Source organism: Marmota marmota, unplaced genomic scaffold, assembly GCF_001458135.2.
Source record: "Marmota marmota marmota unplaced genomic scaffold, marMar, whole genome shotgun sequence".
Taxonomy (NCBI): Eukaryota; Metazoa; Chordata; class Mammalia; order Rodentia; family Sciuridae; genus Marmota; species Marmota marmota.
The window spans coordinates 178,500-195,278 of NW_025999896.1; the positions used below are offsets into that span (position 1 = coordinate 178,500).

Sequence of the window (16,779 nt, forward strand, 5' to 3'; positions counted from 1 at the left end):
TATATATATATATATATATATATATATATATATATATATATATCTTGAAATCTTTATCTGACAATCTCTCTGCTGTGGCTACAAACTCCTGTATTGTTGAGTTGTCCTACATTGTTTGTGTTCCTTTTTTTCCTTGTCTTTTCATGATGCTCATGTTTCTTTCCAGCTCTGTGTGACTGCTGTGTTATTATTTTCTCCTATAAATTTGTTTTGCTTTTGTATAGCTCCGAGATCTCTCCTTTGTGATGGGAGACAATGTCTAGAGATGTTGGGTTCAATTGTAATTTAAAGTAAATTCATTAGTTTCCTAAGAGGCATACAGATTCTGATGGCATATAGAGAACTGAGGTTTGGTTGTAGGACTTTATGTTTAGGGGGAAAGATGTGAGGATCTGGGGGTTAGTATATCTTAGCTACTTTGGAGGAGAGCTCTAATGAAGGGAGACATTAACAGGAGAATAGACTGGAGTATTTGGGGGTAGCTAAGTACTTAGGAGGACTATAAAAAGCCTAGAAACATTCACCTATTTGCATTTAGTAAATTACACATAATAGAAGTAGTAATGCTTGGGAGATTGGGAGGGGAAGAGAAGGAGAAAGAAAAGTACAAGGAAAAGAAGAAAGAAAGAAAGAAAAGAAAGGAAAAAAAGAAAGAGAAAAAAATGCACTTTTAGAGTTCTGTTTTTTTCTCTTCCAGTAGGTAGCATTGTGCTTTCCAGGCTAAGTCTCTGCCCTCAGGATGTAGGAAGCAATCCATGTGAGGTGGCTCTCCCTCCCCTGCTGAGTGACTCTCCAATCCCGATCACTTTGGGTTGCTCCCAGTCTCTAGCCCCCTCACTTCTCCTGCCCACCAGGCCCCACTTACTGGGGCTCCTGTCCACAGCTCTAGCTTCACTCTGGGCATGCACTGCCCTGGGCCCTGCCCTCTTGAATAACTGAGCGCTCTGTATTTTTGTTAGTTACCCAGTCATCATGGCTATGGAAAGAGAGAGTTGGACACTGGCAACCTGTTCTGTCTGATTCCCTCTAATAGCCACACCCACTGAGAGCTGGCAAGAAAGGTTTCGGGTTTTTGTTGCTGGCGGGAGGGGGAGTTGGAGGTCAGGTGCCTTTTCAGTTTCCCTCAGCTCTGATATTCATGCCCACAGAGAGCTGGCGAGAAAGTTTTTGAGTTATCCCAGCTGGGTGGAGGGGGGCTGGGGGTCACACACCTGATCTGTCGCCAAACTCTCTGCCATGAGATCCACCCAAAGCTGCTGAAGTCGATTCTCCAAGATGGTGACCGCCTCTTTCCACACCAGGGTGTCTGGTGAGGAGGATGGACGTGGGCCGTTTCTCCACTAAGTCCCCCCTTCAGTTCTCTGTCTGATACCCTGTGGAGGCGCGGGTGGCAGATCTCCACAGGATCTGAAACTCTGCTTCTCTATGCTGCCAGAACTCCATAGCGCTCAATTTCGCCCGCTGCAGCATGCTGTTGTCCCGCTGGTCCTGAGTTGGGAGTTTTAAGAGAAATAATCTTACAAATTGAATTGAGATACTACTACTAATAGTCTACTCCCAATAGGATAATTTTGATCTTATATATGGCAGAATTGATTGTTCTAGAAACCCATTTCAAGCTAACTTAAGCAATAAAGGGGGGGGTATTGGAAGGACACTTAGGTGTCTCATAGAACCCAAGGAGAAAAAGTGAACTGGGTCTCATAGGACCTGGAAAATCCTCAGGAACTCAGTTTCTCTTTCTAGTCACAATCTTCAGGAAAGGGAAAATGGCTCATGGGTTGAGTAGATAAATCACAGTATGTACAATATACTACAGGTGAATTTTAAGTGATAAGAAATGAATTCTGAATTGTGATTGGACTCTGAGCATCTGAAATGTGAAAAATGGGTATTCACAGGGAGGGAATCATGGAGGGAATATGTTGCCATAGTGTAAGAAGGGTCTTTTTCAAATAGAAATGGAGGCTCTGGAAGACGGTGGCAGGTCAAAGGTTGTGAGAGATTGGGGTCCGTGGGGAGCATAGGAGAGTTTCTCATTGTGAGGAGGAAGGAAAGAGGGTTTTGTGGTGAATGGTGTGAACTTCACAAGAGGGTCACTAACAGATGGCTGCTGGGGGAGCAGGAAGGGTTGTGACCACTTATGTTCCCAGGATTCTTGAGTATTGGGAGATGTGGGCGTGAACAGAGAGGCATCAGAGAAAAACTAGACTTTACAGTAGAAGTTTCCAAATCTTGGCTGCACTTAGCCAACTTACCAGGTGATTGACATGGTACATGCCCTCCAGAAAGCCTGGCATGCTCACAGCATGCCAAATGCAGATAACAAGGAGGGTAATTTATGACAACCTCAGCACTTTGAACTCCACAAGTTGAAAGTTTGTGTTTATCAAGAATAGTCATGTAAGCTTTCAAAACTCTTTACATCAGTTAAATTGGTTATTGTTATTATGCAACTTATAGAGGAAATAATGGTGGAATAGCAATATAAACTTACAGGTATTCTTTTTATTAAAGTCAAATTGAATACTTTATGACCATATAAACAGCAACCATTAAAAAAATCACTGTCAAATTATGGACTAGCAGTAGGCAAGATAACTGTTAAAAGGTTTGGGGAAAACTGCAAAAGGTCTAGACAGATGCTGCCTTTGGTGTTTTTCCCCACAACAACCTCTAGGTTTTAGCTCCATTTTACATAAATGTAAACACACCTGGATGTGGTTTATGTAGGGAAGAACTAAGGGAGCTTGTTATGGACCCATACTCAAAGAAAATACTTTGGCCCTATAGAAAAGAATTCATGAATGACTCTACATTTAGGATGACAGAGTTAAAACAAATATTTAAGGTACATCTGAATACTTTCAGATTCCCACTTCCGTTACCTATTTTGAATGACTATTTCAATATGCAGAAATGGAGCATTTATGCAAAAAGGTATAGATTCAAGGAGTTTTGCTCACAATAGGGCAGGAAGTTCGGGGAATAGTAAGCCCAGATGAGCAGGATTGCTCAGGGCTGGGAGAGTAGGCATGGACATGCAAAGATGGAATAGTTGAGATGTGTACCCGGGCAGCACTTGCCAGGGTGAGAATGAGGAGGGCCAAATCCTGGGACCCAGGCTGGGAAAGGATTAGTTCTGAAGGGAGCATACCCATGGGGCACATTAAGGGTGCTCAGCCTGTGGTGAAGGCTTCAAATAAACCCTGTTTCAGGATAACCCAAGGGAAATTTCATGATTAAACCTGAAGGGGAATTCCAAACTCCCCCTCTTGGCTCCTGAATCTGGACAACAAACATATCTATTTCACCTGTGCAACACTACCTGTATTCCACCTCAACACAAAGCTCTGCATCTTTGCCAAGATGGCTTACTCACTTTCCACTGAAAAATACTCCCACACTTCAAGATATTCTCTCTCTTCTGTACGATCCATTGCTTTCTCATTGATTTTTCACATCACAATTAGGTTGGGGGTGATTTTAGTATTTAGCTGTCATCTTCTGCATGGCTGAGCGTTAGGGAATGCTTGCAAAGTGAATGAAGGTAACATTGTACCTTCTAAGATAGCTGGAAGAAACCCTGGGTGCAGAAACCATAGTGAACCAGATACCTGCGTCTGAGTGAGAGAGGTGAGAGGAGGAGCCCTTTCAACCCACACACAATAGGGGCTTTCCTCTGGGTGTGGTGCCTTGGGAGCTGGGTCTCAGATCCTCTTAAGTGCTGATTTTCTTCCAGGTTCCTGTCCTGGTTCAGGCAAGACGGGCAAGTATGTGATCCGCGTCGCCACCGGGGACTCGCTCTTGGCGGGCTCCACCAACCTGGTGCAGCTGTGGCTAGTTGGTGAGCACGGGGAGGCGGACCTGGGGAAGCTGCTACGGCCATTGCGAGAGAAGGTGAGTGCAGAGCCTGGGAGCCAGGGCGAGGAGGAGCACCCCGCACGTTCTGGAGCCTCTAGGCCAGAAGCTGGGGGGAATGAGATGGTGCAGGGTTGGATGCCTGATAGAAAAAAAGGAAAGTGAGAAGAGAGAAAATCGAGTAGTATCTCTCTGCTTGGGTGGAAGGAGTAGGGAAGATGCGACTAGAGGCTGGAGGCTGGAGCCCCACAGAGCTAGCTGTTCCTCCTCACGGCTGCCTGCTTCAGGTCTCTCCCTGGGTGTCCCCGGAGGGACAAACAGAGCCAAGTTTCTTCGAAAGCATCCAGACTCCACTGTCCTCGCTAAGGACCTCATACCCGCCTCTGTGGAATGTTCTGTTCCACAGAAAACGGAGGTGGAGATCGATATCCCCTTTCACCTTGGGCGCCTCCTGCTGGTGAAGCTGCGCAAGCACAAAAGTCTGTTGAATTTTGACTGGTTCTGCAAGTGGATCACGGTGCAGGGCCCGGGGAACCAAGGAGAGGTCCTTTTCCCTTGCTACAGCTGGATCCAGGACGACAGGATTCTCTGTCTACCCTAAGGCACGGGTGAGGGCTCTGGGTAAAGGGTGTGACTCCTCCAGGAAGCGGGGGTCGGGATAGGGGATGCTATGATATAAAAGGAAAAGAGGAGAAAGATGCAGAGGTAAGAAATGCAAGAATGGGATTCAGGAAGAGAACTGATGGAAAGGCCCTGCCGTGGGGCTGAGTGTGAGAGGGGGTTCCAGGGAGGACGCCTGTCTTTTGTTTCCCCCTTACCCAGCCCGGTCCGTGAGTGATGACCCCCAGAACCTGTTTAAGAAATATAGGGAACAGGAGCTGGAGGACAGAAGGAAGGCTTATCGGTGAGTCCCAGAAAGCTTCTGATCCCTACTACCTCTTGCTCCACCTACTCCCGACTCTATGTTCTTCCTCCAGGTGGGGCTCCTGGAAGGATGGGTTAATCCTGCCTGTAGCAGGGAAGACGCAGAGGGACCTTCCCAGAAATGAACGATTTCTAGAGGATAAGGATTTGGATTTCACCCTCTCTCTAACAAAAGAGTGAGTGCCAGGTCTGGGTGGTGGCCCACACCTGTAATCCAATTACTCCAAAGACTGAGGCAGGAGAACCACAAGTGTGAGGCCAGCCTCAGCAACTGAGCAAGACCCTGTCTCAAAAAAATAAAAAGGTTTGGGATGTAGCTCAGTGGTAAAGCACCATGAATTCAATCCCCCGGTATCTCAAAAGAGAGTGCTGGATTGAGGTTGGGCACTTTCTTCCCAGGCTGTAAGGTGAGATTGTTCTTATTCTTCTTGCATGTCATTCTTTACACAGGTTGAAGAATTTGGCCATTAAGGGGATATTGGATCTTGCAAATTGCGTACATAGACTGGAAGATTACAAAAAAAAATATTCCCACGTGGAAAGACTGCCCTGGCGGGTCAGTTACCACAACCTGCTAAAACCTGTATATATATTTCCAGCTCAGGGATCTGACAAAAGAGGGGTGATAGAGGGTAGAAAACTGATGTCAGTGCAATGAGGAGCTCACAACATGTCCCCAACTGACGTCCTCAGTGCAGGTCTGTGATTCCTGGAAGGATGATGACCTTTTTGGATACCAGTTCCTCAATGGTGCAAACCCCATGCTCCTGAGGCGTTCTACGAGTCTCCCAGCCAGGCCTCCAGGAATGGAAGAGTTACGAACTCAACTGAACAAAGAGCTTCAGGTACTGTGCTTTTCACCACCCCAGACATCCCCCTACCATTTTGCCTCCCATTCCTGCCATCTCTTCCTCCCCTTATCTCTTTCATGTTCACCTCCATTATCTCTTTCATGTACACTTAGAATTTCTCAACTTTGACACGATTAACATTATAAGCCAGATAATTCTTTGCTGTAGAGGACTGTCCTGTGCATTTTTGGATTCTAGTAGAAACCCTTGACTTTTACCTTCTAGAAGCCAGAAGCACCCTCTGCCCTGGTAGTTATGACAACTGAAAGCATCCCTAGACATTGTCAAATGTTCTGAGGGGAGGGGGGCATCACTCCTGCTTGAGAACCATGATCTGTATAATCTCCTCCTGTGTCTCCTTTTCTTTCCTCTCTTCCATGTCCACCTTCCTGGTTTCCTACTTCATTAGATGGACCTGAGCCTCAGTCTCAGGGAGGAGCGTGATCTAAAGAGAAACAGCAAAAAGACTGACCAAAGCCTTGAAGAACTAGACTTACATTTTAAAAGAGGGGATAAAGGAAATATTTTGTGCCACATTTGACTAAAGCCAGCAAGCAGGAAGACAATAGTTGAGAGTGTGGCACATGGTGGAGAGTCAATTCAGGGGATTTGGAGTCTGGTGGAAGACACTGGTCATGAAAACTTTCATTCGGGCCTTTGGTTCTGGGGAAAGTGATTGGTGCTTAAAGCAAAAGCCTGGATGGATAGAGGAAGGATCCACCTTGGGAAATGAGAGAAGGGCAGGTTCAGAATGACTCCAACCCCTTTCTGTGTCCTTGACATTGACCCTACAGGCTGGATTTCTGTTTGAAGCTGATTATACCCTGCTGGATGGGGTCAAGCCTAACATCATCATTTTTAAGCAACAATATGTGGCAGCCCCTTTGGTTATGCTGAAGCTACAACCTGATGGAAGACTCTTACCCATGGTTATCCAGGTAAGAGGACCCAGGTGTCTTTCTCCTAGACATTGATCCATTTAGAATTGATCCATTTAGGGACTTAGATACATAGTTCTTAGCTCCCATTCTCCCTCCTTCTCTAGCTCCAGCCACCTCGACATGGATGCCCCCCACCTCTGCTCTTCCTGCCTTCGGAGCCTCCCATGGCCTGGCTCCTAGCCAAGACATGGGTCCGTAGCTCTGATTTCCAGCTGCACCAGTTACAGTCACATCTGTTAAGGGGACATCTGATGGCTGAGGTTATTTCTGTGGCCACAATGAGGAGCCTGCCCAGTCTGCATCCTATCTACAAGGTATTTCAGCATCTGTGTCATTCTGCATTTGATCGTTGTTTGTAATTCACAATCCTAGCCTTTGAGGCCCAGGGTTTAACCTTGTAGCATGTTATATTAGAAGCAATCTTAGTTTATACGCGCAAGCGCGCGCACACACACACACACACACACAGTCTGCTATGGAAATACCCAGGACACACACTTGCTATAAGGTGGGGAAGGTAAGAATAGGTTTTACAAAGGAGTTTACATTTGGACTGAGGAGGTTGTCAAGGGTAGAAAGGGATGGGGACATTCAAGTCTGATCTGTAAAGGAGAGGAATGAAAGGAGCATGGGTTGTAAATGATTGGAGTGTTGTGTAATAGAACAAGTAAGTGAGAAAAAATAAGCAAGGAAGCCATGTTACTTGATGGGGAGAAGAAGCAAGGGCTCTGTTTTGACCCTGCAAGGTTTCCAATCCCGGTATCCATCCATTTGAAAATGTCAGGAGGGCAATGGATATGTGAGCCTGGAATTCCTGGAAAAAATTGAAGATATAGATTTTAGGGTTATTAGGAAACAGAAGTCTCTAAAGCCATCATACTAGGGAAGATTCTCTGTGGTTTGTAGCCACAGCAGAACATTTCACCCAGGATATAATTCTAGGTTACTTCAACCTTTAGAAACTCAGAGGAAAAAGTAGAGTGAGAAAAGTAGCAAGAGAAGGGTCAGCCACTGAGGTGGGGGGAAACAAAAAAGAAAAGTGTGTAACTCATGGCCGTCAGAGGACAGGGTTTCAACAGGGAGGTAGGATTATATGTTTCCGATGCTATTGAGAGGTCCGCATGGTTAAAGAGAAGGCATATCTGGGTGTGTCAACATGGTTAATCACTGAAAAATGCTATTCAGGGAAGCAGAGATGCAAGAAACCTGATTGGTGTGGGCTGAGCAGAAACTGTGAGGTGAGAAAGTAGAGACATCACATGACTCTCCAGAAGATATGGACACTGGGAGCTCTATTTGATTGCGTTCCATGTCTTTTCTCTACCATTAGCTCCTGATCCCCCACTTTCGCTATACCATGGAGATCAACATCCTGGCCCGGAACAATCTTGTCTCTGAATATGGAATTTTTGATCTGGTATGGAAAGGGATGGATGAAGAGGGAGGAGGGTTCGATGTTGGAAGGATCCCAAGGTTTGTATCCCTCTTTCATTGTTCCCCCATGATCTGCTTTCTCTACCAAAGGCCTCTCCCTAATCTGAATCATACCTGAAGAGTCTTCTGGTCCTAAATCTCCCTCGCTTTTTCACCTGGTTTGGCTAATGCTAGGTTTGTCCTCAGGTGGTGAGTACAGGTAGTGGAGGCCATGTGGACATTCTCCAGAGAGCCACAGCTTGTTTGACTTATCGTTCCTTCTGCCCTCCTGATGACCTGGCTGACCGTGGGCTCCTGGATGTGAAATCTTCTCTCTATGGCCAAGATGCCCTCAGGCTGTGGGAAATCATCAGTAGGTGAGGGTGATATAGAGAGTGATAGAACGAGGGGGACCACAGGTACAGAAGGTCCTACGTTGGCTGGCTGAGTCACAACAACCTTTTCCATGGGGAACAGGTATGTGCATGGGATGGTGGGACTCTTCTATAAGAGTGATAAAGCCGTGAAGCAAGATTCAGAGCTGCAGGCCTGGTGCAGGGAGATCACTGAAACTGGACTGCAGGGTGCCCAGGACCGGGGGTAAGGCCTGGATCCTCCCCAGTAACCTGTGTCAACACCCACCCACCTGTCAACTTTCCCTGCCTCACAACATCATAAGACACCCTTCCTTGAGGACCCTGAGAATATTCCCTGGACTTTTCCACAGTATCTCGAAACCTTAATGATCACTCCTGATTTTCCCAGTTCCTTTCCTTTATCATCCTCTCATATACTCTTTTACTCCTTATGCACGAAGAACTTTCTCCAGAATCAGATACATGACTTCGCTTAGATATTTTTCCTTACTTGTTTCTACTCTTTCCCCCATAGCTCTAAGGTTTATCCCAAGTATATCCTATTTGAGTTCACATTTTATGTGAATCATAGAATTCAGAGTCCAGGTCCATAGGAAATTCTTTAATGTATCTCCAAATATCTTTCCCTCATGTCCAAATATCTGCCTCATGTCCTGGTCTCAAATCCTCTCATTCTCATTTCACCCAGGTTCCCCCTCTCCTTGGAGTCCCTGGATCAACTCTGCCACATTGTTACTATGTGTATCTTCACATGCACTGGTCAGCATGCTTCGGCCCACCTGGGACAGGTAATCTGTGTGATCATCCCCCACGGACTCCTGGGATTAGAATATGAGGGGAGTTAAATGCCTGGGCCATTAACCTGGGTTTCTGAGTGGCTTTTCTACCTGTAGCTAGACTGGTACTCCTGGATCCCTAATGGCCCATGCACCATGAGGAAGCCTCCACCCATCTCCAACGCTGTGACAGAGAAGGATATAGTAGACTCACTGCCTGATCTCCACCAGGCCCGTATGCAGAAGACATTCATCAAGTTCCTTGGCAGACGTCAGCCAGTCATGGTTAGAAACAGATGCCTGGGTTCTGGGGGAGGTGATAGCTAGAGGGAGGGGCAGTAGTCTTGGCTGAGAGGCCCAAGGAACTGAGCCATCTTGTTCCCCTCTCTCTCCCCAGGTGGCCCTGGGGCAGCATAAGGAGAAATATTTCTCAGGCCCTGGGCCCCAGGCTGTGCTGCAGCAATTCCAGGAGGAGCTGGCTGTCATGGACAGGGAGATTAAGGTCCGGAATGCAGGCTTGGACCTTCCCTATGAATACCTTCAACCTAGCATGGTGGAAAACAGTGTGACCATCTGAGAGGTCTTGCCCACCTCAGTCCCAAAGCTCACTATCCCCACACACCCTTGTACTCTTGTTCTCCATGCCCATGTTCTCTGCTAAACAGCTGCCCCCAAAAGCTGTGTCGTCAAGGTGCCTGAAGCTGCCCATCACACAATTTGGGGAATAAACAATGTTGTTCCCATTGCACATTGAAACCTGGGACCCTCTGTACTTGCCTACCTTAATGTCTACAAGTTCTATGCTTCCTTAACCTTTGATCCCTCTTACCTCTTTCCCTTTCCCAAAAGAGCTGGTCTATATATAAATAAAAGACCTGATTAAATTGTCATGTTGATTATGTGGTAAGTGAAGGTGAGAGAAAATACCTTACTTTGTTTCTTTGTTTCTTGCCTTCTTATTCAGTTTCCAAGGGATAAAAGAAAGGCGTTTTCCTGAAACAAAAAAAAATTCTTCCAGGAATCAACACTTACTTCTAGCCTTTCCTTAAGCATCCGTAACCTAAATGACAGAAGTTTTGGCCCACTGAGCCCCATGGGGCTGAGGGATCTGGCTTTTAACAGTGGTGTTTAGCTCGAGGTTTCTCTAAATCCTCAATCACATGACCTTTGGGCCACCTACAGTAACATTTTCTGTGTGACTTCCCCAACCCTGTATCCCTCTGCCACTGTCCCTTTTCACGGCATCTCACTCTTCCTTTAATACAGTTTAAATCTCTTACAACTGCACCACTACATCCAAGTCATACAGAAAAGTAAGATTCCTATGTCATCTCCTTCCAATTTTGCAAAACAGCTATTAAATGACCTAAATGGTTTCAATCCTTAGAATATGCTATGTCATTATTCCTCCATCAGAGGACAATGTCCCACCTGGCCCCATCTTTACTTAAAAATGTCTCTGTGTTTTCTTTGTGTTTTTCTACATCTCCCATCACCCCTACTCAAGATCCTTTGTTGATTCTACATGGGTAGTGGCACCTTTTCCCAAGTTTCAAATCAGCATATTTTTTTGATTGTGCCAGGAATGCAATGCCCTGTGTCAACTTTATTCAGGATGTGTCTAAGAGTTGTGTTTGCAGCAAGAAACCTGGAGAATGAGGTGATTTCTCCCAGACACAGAACAGACTTGGCTTCTATTTACTACAAAAGTAGTAAGTCCCTCAAACTCAGTGGTCCTCTCCTATAACACAGATCATCTAGGCCCATCTGTGTCACCCCATGGAATTGCGGGCAGGGGGAGCTGATGTGAACATGAAGCAATGAATAATTCAATCCTTTTTCTCTGGACCAGGGGTCTTGGGTATTTTGTCAGCCTCTTCCAACTAGTAATGGGCTAACCCATTAATGAACTCATTAGCTTATAAATGTAAAATTCCAGACCCTTCCATCCACCTAATTGTTCACTTTTTACCAAGTAAAAATTAAAAAGTGATAACCCCTTGTGTTGGTAAAGATGCTAGGAAAAAACTTTTTGCATTTTTAAAAAATTTTAATTTTTATATGTAATAGCAGAATACATTACAATTCATATTATACATATAGAGCACAATTTTTCATATCTCTGGTTGTACATAGTCACACCATTCATATCTTCATACATGTACTTAGGATAATGATGTTAATCTCATTCCACCATCTTTCCTACCCCCCATACCCCCTCAGGACATTTGGATACCATATAATAAACTTTCTGGAAAACAAATTTACAATATGAGCATAAAATATGTGGATGCCATATTACTCAGTAATCCCATTTTTGAGAACCTATAATATAAAAGCTCTGTGTATTCAGAATACATATCTGTAAATATGTGTATGTGTATACACACATATGTATGCGTGTTTTAAAGCATTCATCATGGTTATAACTACTAATAACACCATAAAGATTCACCAAGAGGAGAATCCTAAAAGTTAGTGAATACAATAATTAGATCTCTACCTAATGATCTGAATATTTCCATCATGGAGTTCTCTCCCATCATGCATTGTTATTTGTATCATGTACTGTGAAAAGCAAGCTCCAAGAAAAAAAATTAATGTTACCCCATGTTTACATACAAAACAACATATAAGTAATTCTATGAACAGGAAAGAGTGGAAATAAGGAATCAAAATGGACTACTGAAAAAAAATGACTTCTCTTGGGGTGGGTATGAAGGATAGAAAATAAATGAAAATTTTAAAATCAGCTCCTCTCTAAGTGGATCAACATATAAAATCATATTACAGTGAAGACTATAATTTCCCCCTGAACTCTTGATTGTCCCTCAAAAGGAGCCTTCTGTGACCAAAAAGGACAATCCCAATGCCCTTCAGGAGGCAAAATCTGGTAGAAGAAAGGAAGGTGGGTACAGTTGACATGGGCACAAGGTAAGGCTGTAAAGAACGGACATTGGCACCCAAGATCTTTCAGGAAATGCTCACTCTGTGCTACTCAGTATCAAAACAGGAGGGGAAGAAGAGAGGCCTGGAGAGAAACTCTGATGGACTCAGCCTGTCCCCACTCCCCTTCTTCGTGCCCCCTCCCTTGGCCCCTCACCTTCCTCAAAGTCGCTCTTGTCCACAGAGAGGAGCAGCCACCTCCACCTCCACATGGGGATAATTGCAGGTTCAGGCCTGTCTGGGGTGGGTACCTGAAACGCCCCAATCCTACAGTGGGCGGACACACAAAACCCTACTTTATTAAGCTGGGGACTGGTCCTTCAGGCAACGCATCAAAAGCAGGTCCCCTAGACCTTTCCCAAGGCTTATTAACGGACAGCTATTACAGAGGCAGCAGGCCGGGGGTACCATGGGCCGCTACGGCAACCGCTTGGCCCCTGGGGCCTGGGTTTTCTCAGGGTCGCATAACCGCGTGCAGCTGTGGCTGGTGGGGGCTCACCGGGAGGCAGAGCTGGAGCAGCAGCTGCGACCCAGGCGGGGCGAGGTCAGTGGGTGGGAGCCCGGATACCTGCCATCAGCCAGGCTAGGATTGCAGAGCGATGTGGGCGAGCAGTAGGAGACTAGGGGAGAGTTCCAACAGGACAGCCCGGGGTGGTACTTCCGCAGCGTAGGGAGAAAGGGGGTCCCCGGAGAAGCCGGTAGTGTTAGGAGTCCTAATTCCGGATTAGGCTCAACCCCCTTCTTCATTTCTCCGACCCCTGGTCCTGGCGGCCTCCAACTCCATCTCCAAATGACCCCAGAGTCAGTGTAACTATGCCACCAGTGGTCAGCCTTGAAGCTCCTGCAAGCACGATCCTCAGTGAAGGATGATGCTCCATCGTCAGTTCAAGTCACTGCTTGCAATGCACTGCGGGCCCCCGCTTGCTCGCGCTGAAATAGAGCCTAACAGAGACCCCTGGGACAGGTCATGCGGAGGAGGAAGGGAGGTGATACTGTCTTCCGAGGCCCTGATAAACTGAAGTTCCACGAAGGGCCCGTTCTGCCCTCAGAACGGCTTCTCCAGGTCCTTCAGCTAAGTCTGGTGGGTCTGGCCCCCACAGGAGGAGTTTGTTCTGGACACTCCAGAGGATCTGGGGCCGTTGCAGTTCGTGAAGCTGCGCAAACAGCACTCACTGGTGGACAGCGCGTGGTTCTGTGATCTGCGATCGATCGCATCACCGTGCAAGGTCCGGGAACCTCCGCGGAGACCGCAGAGACCGCGTTCCCGTGCTACCGCAGGGTGCAAGGCACCGGCGTCCTGAGCCTGCCCGAGGGCACTGGTGAGCCGGCAGCGTTGGGGAAGTGGGAGCAAGTCCTCCTCAGGAAGTGCTGGGGGCAGAGGAGCAGAAAAGGACTGAGTAAGGTCGGTGGTGCTTAGAGAAAGGATAGACCCCGAGGCACGTGGAGTGCAGGGATTCCAGGATGCATGACAGGAAAAGGGAAGAAGTTATGAAGACCCAAAGTTTTACCCAGAATAAGTGATGGTGCGAGTGAGGCTGAAGAGGGATAAGGATCTGGAGATTCTCTTCCAAAAAGGTGAGGATAGGGAGTGGGATGCAGCAATGAAGGAAAACAGAGAAGCAAAGTAGAAAGGATACCTCTATGTTAGGGCAGCAACAGGTAAAGAGGCCCATGGAATAAAGGTGGTCAGTAACTTGAGAGCAGGACACAGCTATGGAAACAAATGACAACGATGTTGGAGAGCTGTTTTGGGTAGAATAACAGGGAATTCAACTGTGGGGAGCGGAGACAAGGCAGAAGATGGGGATGAATGAGGACAGCAAAAGCTGAAATTGTTACCATGGGAAAAAAGGAGAAAAACATCGTGACACAATTAGGGATATGGACATGGTAAGAATAGAAACATGGAATATGTGCTTCTGAAGAAGAAGTAAAGGGGGTGAAGGGGCTGGGGATGTGGCTCAAGCGGTAGCGCGCTCGCCTGGCATACGTGCGGCCCTGGTTCGATCCTCAGCACCACATACAAACAAAGATGTTGTGTCCGCCGAAAACTAAAAAAATAAATATTAAAAATTCTCTCTCTCTCTCTTTCTCTCTCTCTCTCTCTCTAAAAAAAAGAAAGAAAAGTTGTGCACATTTGCATACAATATGTCAAAACGCATTCTACTGTAAAAATAATAATTAATTAATTTTTAAAAAATTAACAAATACCTTTAAAAAAAAGAACAAGTGAAGTTAAATACAGGTGAGAACAGAAACAAGTTAGTTTTATATAAATTATGGGATGGGGAGACTGATAGACTCTTGGAACCTTTTGTTCTCACAGGTAGGATAAGAGGCTGAAAGTAACATGCACAGAAATTCTTGTAATCAGGAACAGGTAAGGGTGGAGGTGGAGAAGGGTAGTGTATATAAGTAGAGCTAACATGAAATATGTCATTTAGGAGAGAGGGGAAGATGAGGACAGGGAAAGGCCAGGACTGGCTAAATGTACCAAACTAATATGTGATTATGCAGGCTAGGTATGGACATGGCAGGAGATTAAGCAGAGGATTCAGAGATAATGATGAGTAGGGACTGGTAGACGAATGTGAATTAAAGAACAAGAAAGTATAGTAAACATGGGATATTTGCTTTAGGAGATTGGTGAAAATCAGGAATAAGGTGTGAACAAAAATAGATAAATGATGTCACAGACAAATCAGAGGAGGAGGAGCCAAAGAAAAAGGGGACAGTATACTGTAATACAATCAAGAATAGAGATGAGAACAAACCAAGAATGGCACCAGCTTGGACAAAGCTGTGATCTATCATCTCCCTAGCTCGCCTGGCAGGAGACAATGCCTTGGACATCTTCCAGAAGCATAGAAAGAAAGAACTGGAGGAAAGACAGCAGACCTACCGGTGAACACCCACCCTTATACCTCCTAATTGTTCCACATCTTCCTATCTCCTGCTCCATTCCTGACCCTATTTCTTCCTCAACTCTTTCCCATCTGCTAGTTGGGGCATCTGGAAGGAATGAATACCCCTGAAAATAGCTGCAGACACAGAGAATGATCTGCCCCCAGACATGAGATTCCATGAGGGCAAGAAGCTGGACTATGAATGGACAGCAAAGACAGGGTAAGGAGAAGGTCAGAATGGAGTGGGGGCTAGTGGATCCCAAATCAGGAGGGATTTGGTTAGTTGATTGTTTCCTCTGATGCTGTCCTAGGGCCCTGGAGGTGGTTTTCAAACGTATTTACACTCTGCTGACATCCTGGACCTGCCTGGAAGAATTTGATCAGATATTTTGGGGCCAGAAGAGTGCCCTGGCTGGTCAGTGGTTCCCCTAGGCCTTCATGACCCCTTGAGGTCTTTTTTTTCCAAAGTCATCCTTTGCACTTGAGAGTCTCCCATATCTTGTTGCCAGATGAGAATTAATTATAACTCGTCATCTCAGAGAGGCCTGAGGATGAAAACATGAGGGCTGGGTAGGGTATGATCATATGCCTGAATTCTTGGGCTAGAACTTGCAAGAGAGGAATATCCAGGTAAATATCTTCCTCCCATTCTCCATCCCCACCCCACAGAGAAGGTTCATCAGCACTGGAAAGAGGATGAACTGTTTGGCTACCTGTTCCTCAATGGTGCTAACCCCATACTGTTGAGACGCTCTACTTCTCTGCCCTCTAGGCTGGTGCTTCCCTCAGGGACAGAGGAACTGGGGGCCCAGTTGAAAAAAGAACTCCAGGTACTTCCTCCCATACTCAGTTGATCTATCCTTGGCAGTGTGGCCCAGAGATGTAGTTAAATTAAGAGACCAAATGCATGTCAGAGGGAGGAATGCTGTCTTAACCTGCTGTCCTTGGTGCAGAGTACTGTGCTGGAAAGATCTAGAGAGAATAAAATATGTAGGAAAAAAACATTTGACACTGGTGAGAGCCAAATACAGGTAGCAGGTGTTTAAGGATATGATGGGAAACAGACCCTGGATATTTGGACAAAGGGAGAACTTAGTGTGCCTGTGGTTCACAGTAGATTGGACACGTATGGTCCCAAACTACCTCTGCACAATGAAGGGTTTGTTCCTAGGGAGCCTTCCCTCACTGGGCCTCTTTCTTCACAGTAAAGTGAGATGATTTGGACTAGATATTCTTGATACTTTCTCTAGTTCTGCTACTAAGGTTTCAATAGTGTCGTAAGATAATTGCATGAAGATAGATTGAACATCTTTGCATTTCTTTTCCTTTGTTCTGATGCTGTGGGGGCATTCTTCCAATCTTTTTTATTAATTATTTTAGTTGTAGTAGGACACAATACCTTTATTTTATTTATTTTATTTTTATGTGATGCTGAGGGTCAAACCCAGAGCCTCACACATGCTAGGCAAGCACTCTGTCACTGAGCCCAACCCCAGCCCCAGTCTTCCAATCTTAACCATGCATACATTTCTCCTTTCCCCAGAATGGTTCACTGTTTGAGGCTGTCTTTATCTTGCTGGATGGAATTCCAACCAATGTGATCCAAAGAGAGAAGCAGTACCTGGCTGCTCCCCTAGTCATGCTGAAGATGGAACCCAATGGGAAGCTGCTACCTATGGTCATCCAGGTGAGGTACCCTGAAGTACTCCTAATACTGTTCTCTGTTCATCTTACCTGCTGCCCAAGGACAGAGAAACCTGGCTCTTTCTCTCTTTCCATCTCTA

The 16,779-nt window shown here is 45.9% G+C and overlaps 1 protein-coding gene across 1 annotated transcript; it reads left to right on the forward strand.

Annotated features, from left to right (window-relative positions):
• The first annotated feature begins 2,919 nt into the window (after positions 1-2,919).
• Positions 2,920-9,988, forward strand: LOC107158059 (polyunsaturated fatty acid (12S)/(13S)-lipoxygenase, epidermal-type-like). Its single transcript, XM_048797926.1, is given in 16 exon segments — positions 2,920-2,940; positions 3,715-3,900; positions 4,268-4,469; positions 4,684-4,765; positions 4,839-4,961; positions 5,236-5,302; positions 5,305-5,341; positions 5,479-5,630; positions 6,431-6,574; positions 6,682-6,891; positions 7,908-7,994; positions 8,198-8,367; positions 8,468-8,590; positions 9,056-9,155; positions 9,261-9,428; positions 9,541-9,988. Coding segments are annotated over 16 exon segments (2,052 nt in total). The 3' UTR covers positions 9,721-9,988.
• Positions 9,989-16,779: the final 6,791 nt, after the last annotated feature.